Source organism: Hemiscyllium ocellatum, chromosome 2, assembly GCF_020745735.1.
Source record: "Hemiscyllium ocellatum isolate sHemOce1 chromosome 2, sHemOce1.pat.X.cur, whole genome shotgun sequence".
NCBI lineage: Eukaryota > Metazoa > Chordata > Chondrichthyes > Orectolobiformes > Hemiscylliidae > Hemiscyllium > Hemiscyllium ocellatum.
The window spans coordinates 106,896,108-106,908,563 of NC_083402.1; the positions used below are offsets into that span (position 1 = coordinate 106,896,108).

The 12,456-nt window shown below is 40.9% G+C and overlaps 1 protein-coding gene across 2 annotated transcripts in view; it reads right to left on the reverse strand.

Moving 5' to 3' along the window:
* Nucleotides 1–12,456, reverse strand: part of LOC132824466 (lysine-specific demethylase 4C-like) — a 436,488-nt gene that overhangs the window by 351,160 nt on the left and 72,872 nt on the right. For both annotated transcript variants that reach the window (XM_060839018.1, XM_060839010.1), the window contains one exon: nt 8,577–8,770. In XM_060839018.1, the coding sequence (XP_060695001.1) occupies nt 8,577–8,770 (194 nt within the window). The remainder of the gene's footprint in view (nt 1–8,576; nt 8,771–12,456) is intronic.

A 12,456-nucleotide genomic window follows, 5' to 3' on the forward strand; every position in this document is an offset into this window, starting at 1 on the left:
CTCCAAAATGCTCCCTCAGTTACCTGCCCTGACTTATTTCCCAAGAGTAGGTCAAGGTTTGCACCTTCTCTAGTAGGTACAAACTGAATCAGAATATTTTCCTGTACATCCTTCACAAGTTCTTCTCCATCTAAACCCTTAACACTATGGCAGTCCCCAGTCTACGTTAGGCAAGTTAAAATCCCCTACTAGACTTACAGATAACTGAAACCTCCTTACAAATTTGATTCCCAATTTCCTGCTGACTATTAGGGGGTCTATAATGCAATTCCAAAAAGGTGGTCATCCCTTTCTTACTTCTCAGTTCCACCTAAAAATGTTCCCTGCATGTATTTTTGGGAATATCCTCCATAAAGGATAGTATTACAGCTGTACTTATCAAAAATGCCAATCCCCCTCCTCTCTTACCTCCCTTTCTATCCTTCCTGCAGCATTTGTATCCTGGATCATCAAGCTGCAAGTCCTGCCCATCCCTGAGCCATGTCTCTGTAATTGCTATGATATCGCAGTCCCATGTTCCTAACCATGCCCTGAGTTCATCTGCCTTCCCTGTTGGGTCTCTTGCATTGAAATAAATGCAATTCAATGTATCAGTCCTATCTTGTTCTCTGCTTTGTCCCTGCCTGCCCTGGCTATTTGACTTGCTTCTTTTCTCAACTGTACCAGTCTCAGATTGATCTCTTTCCTCACTAGCTCCCTGGGTTCCAGCCCCAACCTTAATAATTTAAATCATCCCGAGCAGCTGTAGCAAATCTCCCTGACAGTATATTAGTCCCCTTCCAATTCAGGTGCAATTCATCCTTCTTGTACAGGTCACGTCTACTCCAGAAAAGATTCCAATGACCCAAAAACGTGAATCTTTCTCCCATACACCAGCTCCTCAGCCATGCAGTCATCTGCTCTATCCTCCTATTTCTACTCTCACAAGCTCATAGCATTGGGAGTAATCCAGATATTACTACCCGCAAGGACCTCCTTTTTAAGTTTCTGCCAAACTTTCTATTTTCTCCCTTCAGAATCTCATCCTTTTCCCTTCTAGTGTCACTGGTTCCAATGTGTACAATGACCTCCGGGCTGGTCTCTCTCCCCTTTCAGAACATTCTGCACTGTCTCTGAAACATCCTTGTTCCTGGCACCAGGAAGGCAACACACCATTCTGATTTTTCGCTGCTGGCCGCAGAATGTCTGTCTGTGTCTCTGGTTAGACTGTCCCCGAACACAATCAATTTCTTGGAACCCAACATAACCCTTATTACATACAAGAGCACAGCAGTTCAGGCAGCATCCGAGAAGCAGTAAAATTGACGTTTCAGGCAAAAGCCCTTCATCAGGAATACAGGCAGAGTGCCTGAAGGATGGAGAGAAAAATGAGAGGAGGGTGGGGGTGGGGAGAAAGTAGCATCGAGACCACAATTTCCCTTCCCATGTGGTTAAAGATGCCCTCCAACGCATCTCGTCCACATCCCGTACCTCCACCCTCAGACCCCACCCCTCCAACCGCACCAAGGACAGAACGCCCCTGGTGCTCACCTTCCACTCTACCAACCTTCGCATAAACCAAATCATCTGCTGGCATTTCCGCCACCTCCAAATGGACTCCACCACCAGGGATCTATTTCCTTCCCCACCCCTTTCTGCCTTCCGAAAAGACCGTTCCCTTCATGACTACGTGGTCAGTTTCACACCCCCCCTACAACCCACGCTCCCATCTTGGCACCTTCCCCTGCCACCACAGGAATTGCAAAACCCGTGCCCACACCTCTCCCTCACCTCCATCCAAGGCCCCAAAAGAGCCTTCCACATCCATCAAAGTTTTACCTGCACATCCACCAATATCATTTATTGTATCCATTGCTCCTGATGTGGTCTCCTCGACATTGGCGAGACCGGACACCTCCTAGCAGAGCGCTTTAGGGAACATCTCTGGGACTCCCGCACCAATCAACCACAGCGCCCTGTGGCCCAACATTTCAACTCCCCCTCCCACTCAGCCGAGGACATGGAGGTCCTAGGCCTCCTTCACCACTGCTCCCTCACCACCCGACGCCTGGAGGAAGAATGCCTTATCTTCCGCCTTGGAACGCTTCAACTCCAGGGCATCAAGGTGGACTTCACCGGTTTCCTCATTTCCCCTTCCCCCACCTCAACCCAGCTCAGCACTGTCCCCATGACCTGTCTTCCTTTCCACCTATCCACTCCACCCTCCTCCCTGACCTATCACCTTCATCCCCTCCCCCACTCACCTATTGTACTCTACGTTACTTTCTCCCCACCCCCACCCTCCTCTCATTCATCTCTCCACCCTTCAGGCACTCTGCCTGTATTCCTGACGAAAGGTTTTTGCCTGAAACGTCGATTTTACTGCTCCTCGGATGCTGCCTGTACTGCTGTGCTTTTCCAGCACCACTCTAATCTAAACTCCTGCTTTACATGACTATCTCTCCTACTTTTCCTGCTGTTAACCTATTTACCTGACTGTATCTGTTGCTTTTCTCCCTTCCTATCACTGTAATCCATCATACCCTCTTGCTCTTATAAATTCATGATTGCCTGGAACTGTTGCTCCAACCGATCCATTCGGCCAGACAGGATTTGCAACCAATGATATTTATTGCAGATAGAATCCTCAGTAACAAGTAAACTCTCTTGAAACTCCCACATCCAACAAAAAGAGCATATCATTCTACTAAAGGCCATTTTTGCTCCTTCCATCTACAGACCCAGAAAATAGCACCATCCTATTGCTCTACAAAACACTGCTCCAGGCTAACTTAATACTTATGGTTTATACTTTTAAAATTTAATCAATAAAACATATAATCACGAAAGAACCCACTGTCGTCACTATTGTAGATTTACAGCAAGGCTATACTTAATATTATACACTTATCTGTTTCTGTGGTATGACCTCTCCCAAACAGGTTACTGCTACTCCAGAAGAGATTCTATATGATCCAAAACTGTGAATCCTTCTCTCCTACACCAGCTACTCAGCCACACATTCATATACTCTATCCTATTATTCCTTATCTCACTGGCGTAACACTGGGAGTAATCGGATATTACTCACCTTGAGAACTGGCTTTCTAATTTCCTGCCTAATTTCCTATATTCTCTCCTCAGAACTTTGCTCTTCCTATATCATTGGTTCCAATGTATAGAGTGACCAGCAGGAGGTCATTCCTTCCTTTGAGAATATCCTACACCCTCTTGGAGACAAACCTGACCATGGCACCAGACAGACAATACACTATTCTGATGCCCTCGTTATCAACCACAAAAACATCTGCCTGTGCCTCTGACTACAGAGTCCCCTATCATAATCAATCAATGACTTGGAACCTGACATACCCCTTGTTAATTAGCGCTAGTCTCAGTACCAGAAATCTAGCTGTTAGTGCTACATTCCCCTGAGAGCCAATCAGCCCCTACATTTTCCAAAACAACATATTTGTTTGAGGTGGGGATAGCCACAATAGACTCCGAATATACCTGCTACCTCTCCTTCTTTTAGAAGTAACCCATCAATCTGACTGTACCTGCAGTTTTTATTGCTTCCTGAAACTGTCTTCCATCACCACCCTGGCTCCTGTAACTTCCTCATTTGCTCTAACTGCTGCTCCAACCTGACCAGAAGATCTCATAGGATTCACAACCAAACACAGTCCCTGCAAACACTATCATCAGTAATATTGAAATTATCCCTCATCTCTCACATTTGACAGGAAAAGAACATCACTCTACTAAAGGCCATTGTTGCAACTTAATCATCTAGTCGTACAATTCTAAAAACACTGCTCTCAGATAAATTATAAAACATAGGCCCCAAGTTAAGAAGGTTTAATCAAGAAACAGATCTTGAGAAAACACAAAAAAAAACTTGGAGATTTAGTAAAACATAACAGAAAAATTAGTCTTTAAAGAACGCAAAATTCTATGACACAGCTAATATCAAGGCAAATTTTCCCCAGAACTCTGGAAAACACTGATACCTCAGCCAATAACTAAAACTGTTGTCGGAGGTGATTCTGAAAAATACAATTTACATGCATTTGGAGGGTCAAAGACTGATTAGGGATAGTCCACGTGGTTTTGTACAAGAGAAATCATGTCTCACAAACTTGATTGAGTTTTTTGAGGAAGTAACCAAAAAGATTAATGAGGTCAGAGCAGTAGACATTGTTTCTATGGACTTTAGTGAGGCCTTTAACAAGGTTCCAAATGGCAGACTAATTAGTAAAGTTAGGTCACATGAGACTCAGGGAGAGCTTGTCAATTGGTTACAAAATTGGTTTGATGTTAGGAGACAGAGGATAGTGGTGGAGACCTGTGACCAGTGATGTTCCACAAAGATGGACACTGGGTCCACTTTTGTTTGTCATTTATACAAGCCACATCGATGAGAACTTATGAGGTATGATTATTTAGTTTGTGGATGACACCAAAATTGGAGGTACACTACAGTGAAGAAACTTATCTAAGATTACAAAGGGATCTTGATCACTTGGGCCAATGGGTTAAGGATTGGCAGATGGAGTTTAATTTGGATAAATGCAAGGTATTGCATTTTAGTGCAAGAAACAAGGACAGGACTCATACAATTAATGGGTAGTGTTAGAGAACAGAAACGAGGGATTCAAGTACATACTTCTTTAGAAGTTGCATCATAGGTAGACAGGATGGTTACAAATGATTGAGCACATTTGCCTTCATTGGTCAGATTATTAAGTACAGGACTTGAGACATCCTGTTGAGGTTGCACAAGACGGTGGGGCCTCTTCTGGGGTAATGTATGCAGTTCTGGTTACCCGGCTACAAGAAGAATATTATTAAATTGGAGATAGTTCAGAAAAGATTTACCAGGAATGGAACTTTTGAGTTATAAAAATAGGCCAGTTAGGCTAGATTTTCTTTTTTACTAGAGCGTAGGAAGTTGACTGTTAACCTTATAGAGGTTTACAAAATCATGAGGGGCATACGTAAGGTGTATAGCAAAGGTCTTTCCCTGCGGAGAGTTCAAAACTTGGAGCATAGTTTTAAGATGAGAGTAGAAAGTTTTAAAAACAACATGGGGGGCCACATTTTTACACAAAGTGATTCACGTGTGGAATGAACTGCCTGGGGAAGTGGTAGATGCTGATACAATTAGAACATTTTAGAAAAGATTTGGAGAAGTACATGAATCAAAAAGGTTTGAGGAACATGGACCAACCACAACTTAGATGGGACTACTTCAATTTAGGAATTATGGTTGGCATGAACTAGTCGGACCAAAGAGTCTGCTTCCATGTTGTATGACTATGACTGTATTACTGATCTTTTGTTTAATTGCAGTTGTGAGGCCTTGTGCACAAATTCAATTGCTGCATTTCCTGCACTGCTACTGTGACCACACTTCAAAAAAATCGATAATTGACCGTTAAGCATTCAAACATCCTGCAATTGCAAAGTTACTAAAGAAATCTCAAGTATTTTCTTTTTTTTTCAATCTTTACCAAAACTCTTTCTTCCTACTTGCACACTGCACCTGCTACTTTCCTCACTTCTCTATATCTGTGGCAACTGTCAAACATCATGAGCACTCTTCTGGTACACATCTTCACAACCTTTCAATAGGTCACAAAGTAACTCACTCATCTCTTTTGTAAACAAACTGGCACTGCAAATGAAACAAATATACCATTACAGAATTCTGCAACCTTCAGTTGTATCAAATTAAATTATAAAAAACAGATTGTCAGGTTTATGGTATAATTTGTTCAGTAATTTCACAGCCCGTGTTTCATTTAAAGCTCCCTTAAAACGTGGGATGTGAAATTACTGAACAAACTATCCCATAAACTAGACCATCTAGTTCATTTCTTGGATACAATTTCAAACAAAATAGAATAAATCGCTTGAACTAAGTTCCAGACACTTGTCCATCTCAACAAAAATCAAAACCAGTGTCACAAAAGTTATTACTTTTACATTCTAATATACTGTTACATGGAAAATTCTGTGGTCTGCTTCAAATTAGGTGCAGAATACTGTTCTTCATTTGTTGTTTCAAAGCAAAGAATGTCAGAGTTATGAACAGTCATCAATTGGCTTCTGAGAATATTTTAAGGCAAGTATTTAAAGTGCACAATCTAGTATTAATTTTGTACGTGCATGCTCACTCTCACACACATGTACACATAAATACCCCAAAAACTAATCATCTAGCTTTCAGTAAGAGCACAATACCATTCCTGAAATGGTGCAAATGCATTATCGGGTCTCCTCTGTCCATTACGGTCAGTTGAATCCTACCAGCAGCAAAGTGATCAAACCAAAAATCAGAAGAGAAACAGCACTCAGGTGTCAGTATAATAATCACAAACTTATTTCAAGGTGTGGTCTACATTAGAGGTTCTAAACGACAAAAAATATAGCTGCTGAGATATAGCACATGTATTAACTATGATTCTCCAAAATTCCCTCTGGGACAGTCTGAGCAGATTGCAAGTTATTAAATGTTACACCTATATTCAAGAAAGGAAGGGAAAACAGGGAAATACAGGCCAGTTGGCTTGACAACAGTCATCTGCAAAGTGCTGGAACCTTTTAATAAGGCAGTGTTTACAATGTTCTGAAGAAAGTGATTAGAATAAGTCAAATCTGTTTTAATGAAAGAGCCACTCTAGTTGATAAATTTGTTCGAGATTTTGAAACTGTAACTGACAGGATAAAGAGAATCCAGCAGGTGCTGTATACTTGGGATTCCTAAAAGACAATTGATAAGGTGCCACTCAGGCAGGTTAAGACACAAAATAAGGGCACATGCAGAAGTGGTACATTAGCAAAGATGATATGTTAGCAAAGAGAAAGGACATGTAAATGAGTAGCAGAGAGTTGGGATAAATGAAGCATTTTCAAATTGATAGTATGACGATTCAGTATCTTTAAGAGGTGTATTCTGTCCCAGCATTTTTTATGAAGAAAGGTTGAGACAGAGGTGCAAATTGGACTACTCGGATCCCATAAAATAAATAGCTTGAGAGGCCTAGGGGGTTTATTTTAAAATTGGATTAATAGAAACAGCCAAATGGGTGGGGTCGCAGAACCAGGATGTGTAGTAGCAGTTGCTGGGGCCTTGAAGCTGGGTTTAGAAGCTGCAAAATCTCTCTCCCTGATAGTCTCTCAGTTTTCTTGATTTTTTTTCCCCTCTTGGACTGGAGAACTGTATATGAGAATCTTGTATACTAAATTTGCCTTCGCCAAATATGTGTTTATGGGATGTTACTATATTGGAACAATTAGTTTAGTAGTTAAATAATCTATTATTCTGGTAAGCTTTCCAGTAGAGTTGTTATTCCAAGTTCTTTTTTCTTTTGTTGTATTTTAACTATAGTGTATGAATAAAGTGTGTTTTGTTTCAAGACTGGTAGTTTGACCAATTGAATTATATTTGGAAAGCAATGCCTGGCATTTGCCTTTAAAATAAGGAAAATTAGGGTCTGTGCTATCCTCTTAAAATATTTTGAGAGGGTTTGGTCTGGTCCATAACAACAGGCTGTAACAAGTGAAATGCCACAAGGATAAATGCTGAGGCCTAAACAATGTACAATCTATATAAATGACAAAGACTAAGGCAGAGAAAATAACGTATACAAGTTTGTTGATGTTACACGCGAATGCAAACTATTATAAGGATACAAATGAACCTGCAAACGGAAAGGTTGAGTGGGCAAACAAAGAGACAGATGAGGAACAATTGATGGAAAAGTTTCAGGTTATTCATTTTGGTCATAAGAATAGAAAAGCAAATTTTTCAAAAAATATGTATAAAGCTTATAAGTGATGGTGTTCAGAGGGATCTGCAAGTACTTGCACAAAAAATACGAAAAAGTTAACATGCAAGTTAAGCAAACAATTAGGAAAATAAATCGTACAAGGTTTTGGCAATACCATATCTTGAATATGATACACCATATTTAAGAAAGTTGCATTGGAATTGACACAGGAAAGATTCACTAAATTTGCCCACAGAATGAAAGAACTGTCCCATGATATGAGGCTGAGTGAATTGAATGTGTATAATCTGGAGTTTTGAAGATTGAGAGGTGATTGTATCATTTTCAAGATGATGTAAAGACTTAACACAGTAGAACTGTGTTTCTGCTGGGGGCACAGTTTCAGGATAAGATGGTCATTTTGGACTGAAGTAAGGAGAAATTTCTTCACTGGACGTGTTGCAAATATTTAGAATTTTCTAACCCAGAGGGTCGCAGAACGTCAAAGCTGACTATACTGAAGGCTGAGATAGACAATTTTCCATCTCTCAGGGAGTCAAGGGATATCAGGAGCAGGCAGAAGAGTAGAGATGAAGCCCAAAATTAGCTTTTCATACAGAATAGATCAGGTTCGAAGAGCAGTACAAGTCTTCTCTTGCTCTAATAGCTCAAGTTCTTATAACTAGTAAGCAGGACATCGGAGAATTAAGGGAACATTATTTCTCCTCAATATAATGATCTATCACAAAACAAAAACATGATCTTTGCCAGGACTTCAACAAATGTAACAAAAAATAAAACAAATGCTGTTATACATACCAAGATTTTGGCTCTCCAAAATGCAGATAGTTAATGCTGTACAGATCCATATCTTCAGTATGCCATGCAAATGTTGTTTTCCACATGCCAAAGTACAAATATGGTGTATTTACACCTTCAATAGCTATGCCGCTTTCTTCTGCTACCACATCCAAAATAGTATTCAAACGACTGATATTCCACTCATCGACATCCTGGAAAAGAATTAAATTGTGAAGTAATCATATGGATAGTATAACTGTTTCATGCAGTTGGGGTCAAGAAAATCGAAGCCACTGTCAGAATCTAAATAATTTAAAAAGCTTATGCTCTGCTGGTTTGATGCTAGTCAGGATGGGGTCACTAAAACCCAGCTTGAATGTTTTGCTATGTTTAGAAAATCAGTGAAATTTTTCATGCTTTGTGAAAAATTTGGGACGTCAATTGGCACTTACCAAGTCATGTTGTGGCTGTACAGGACATTGGTGAGGACAGTTTTGGAATATTGCATGCAATTCTGGTCTCCTTCCTATCAGAAGAATTTTGTAAAACTTGAAAAGATTTAGAAAATATTTATGAGTACGTTGCCAGGGTTGGAGGGTTTGAGCTTTAGGGAGAGGATGAATAGGCTGAGGCTATTTTCCCTAAAGTGTCAGTGGCTGAGAGGTGACCTTATAAAAGTTTATAAAATCATGCGGTACAAGGATAGGGTAAATAGGCTAGATCTTTTCCCCGGGGTAAGGGAATCCAAAGTTAGAAGGTTTAAGGAGACTTGGAAAAGATATAAAAGGGGCCTAAGGGGCAACGGTTTCATGCAAAGGGTGGTGCGTGTACGCAATGAACTGCCAGAGGAAGTGGCAAAGACTGGTATATTTACAACATTTAAAAGACATCTGGATGGGTATAGGAATAGGAAGGATTTAGAGGGATATGGGCCAAATGCTAGCAAATGGGACTAGATTTATACAGAAAGTCTGGTCAGCATGGAAAAGCTGAACTGAAGGTTCTGTTTCCATGCTGTATATCTCTATGACTCTAAGTGTCCCAAACGAAACGTGTCTCACTTGCCACGTTTGGCTCATATCCTTTCTATTCATGGATCTATCCAAATGTTTTTGAAATGTTGAAACTGTACTTGCACCTATCACTTCCTCTGGCAGTTCATTTCACATAAGAATCACACTGTGTTAAGAATGTTGCCCCACGGGTCCCTTTTAAAGTCTTTCTCCTCTCACCTTAAAAATATGACCCCTAGTTTTGAATCCCCCACTCTAAGGGGAAGATCTGTGATGTTTGCCTTATACTTGTCCCCATGATGTTATAAACCTCTAGAAGGTTACCCTTCAATCTCCTACACTCCATGGAAAAAGGTCCCACACTATTCAGCCTCTCCTGATAAGTAAAATCCTCCAGTCCCAGCAACATCCTGGTAAAACGTTTCTGAATCCTCCCCAATTTAATAATCTCTTTTCTGTAGCAGGGAGATCAGAACCATACACCGTACTCCAAAAATGGCCTCATGAAGATGCTGAACAACCTCAACATGACGTCCCAACTCCTATATTCAGTGAGAAGAAAATGAAGACTGCAGATGCTGGAGATCAGAGTAAATGTGTGGCGCTGGAAATGCCCAGCAGGTCAGGTAACATTGCTCATTTCTGAAGGGCTCTTGCTCGAAACGTCAATTCTCCTGATCCTTGGATGCTGGCTGACCTGCTGTGCTTTTCCAACAGCACACTCTCAACTTGCATATTCAATGAACTGAGCAATTAATGCAAGCCTGCTAAACATCTTCATCATCACCCTGCCTACCTATAACGCAACTTGAAAAGAACTATTGTTATGGATCAGGCCATACCCCATCAAAACATTTCAAGAAAGTAGCCCAGACTCTAACATTGCTTGTTGTTTTAAGCAGGTGTATCACAGATATTCCAGGAGGGAAGCAGTTGGTCAAAACATTTAGTTTTAAACAAAACAGAATTTATGTACAAGACTACTGAATGAAACACAAACACAAGAGAACAAAATACCGAATAACCTCTCCAAAAACCCAACAGATCATCCTACCTTAGTAATGCTGTTCCAATAGTTGCAATAATCCACATAAAATCCCCTTGGCACAAAAGGTAAAATCAAAACACAGGGTCTTACAGGAGAGAAGTCAGAGAGAGGAGGATCGACCTGGACCTGCTTCTCTGGGTCCAGCAGCTTCACAACACTGACTCAATGTATAGCCAGACTGCCGAAAACCAAATCAAACCAGAGTAAAGATTAGATTAGAATACCTCCAGTGTGGAAACAGGCCCTTCGGCCCAACCAGTCCACATAGACCCTCCAAAGAGCAACCCACCCAGACCCATTTCCCTCTGATTAATGCACCTAGCACTATGGACAATGTAGCATGGCCAATTCACCTGAGCTGCACATCTCTGCACTGTGGGAGGAAACCGGAGCACCCGGAGAAAACCCACGCAGACATGGGGAGAATATGCAAACTCCACACAAGAGTTTCCACCCGAGGCTGGAATCAAACCTGGGACCCTGGTGCTGTCAGGCAGCAGTGCTAACCACTGTACCAGCGTGCCGCCCTGTGCCAGAGCTGGGTGACCTGTCCACTCCCCTTTCATTGTACAAGTGTTTTTTTTAAACTTAAAAGCCTTTTGCCTGAGGCAGTATCTGTTAGCTTTGGTCAAATTGGTTCGAAAACCCTTCAAACTTAGATTTTTTTGGATTCCACGTCTTTTACAACCTGTCTGAAAAAACACAGGGTCAACATAACCTTGTTAAAGGAGCAGCATCATCACACGTCCTCTCTTAAAAAAAATGAACTCTCAATATCCAAAGATGGCTTCATTTTAAAACCACTTAAATTGTTAGTACTCTACAGCACGCATATACATTACATCGACAATAATCATGCAAGCACGCACTACTACACTTTGTTTAAATCTGCTTTATTCCAGTCATCGAATTTCTCATTCAAATCTCAACAATGCATCAGCAATCACCTTTTCTTGTCCTGCCACATGCACAATTTTCAAATTAAATAGCTGTAACAACAAGATTCATCTAAACAGTCTGGCAGTTTTGTCTTTAAACCTCTCCAAAAACTTCAATGGGTTATGGTCAGTGTATATGATTGTCTCAGATATGTTACTGATAACATAAACATTGAAATGTTGTAACACCAACACCAAACTTCAAATCTCCTTCTCAACTGTCGAATAGTCCTGCTGATAAAGGTTCAATTTCCTGGAGAAATATCCGATAGGTCCTTCTATTTTCTTGTTGTCTTCCTGCAAGGGCACAGCATTGACACCCATATCATTTGCATCGGTAGCCACCTTGAATAGCTTTGCATAATTAGGTGTGGCTAATACTGGGGCAGTGATTTACACAGCTGTCAGGCTGTCAAATGCCTTCTGATGATCTGCTGTCCACTGAAATCTCTCACCTTTCTTTCGCGATTCTGATGATCTGCTCTCCACTGAAACCTCTCGCCTTTCTTTAGCGATTCTGATGATCTGCTGTCCACTGCAACCTCTCAATTGTCTTTTGCAATTCAGTGATTGGAGCAGTCACACTATTAAAATTTGGCATGAATTTTCCATAAAATCCATTTAATCCCAGGAACTGTAGTAGTCATCCTTTTGTCAATGATATGGAATACTTCCCAATTACCTTTGTTTTTGCATCCTGTATGGCCATTTGTCCATGTCCAATAACAAGGAAGTTGACGTGGTCTTTGGGAAATTCACTTTTAGCCAGGTTAATCATCAAGCCTGTCTTCTGAAGTCGACTGAATGTGTCTGATAAATGTTGCAAATGTTCCTTCCATGTATGACTGAAAATCACCATGTGGTCATCTATATATATGACACACTTGGGTAATCCAGCA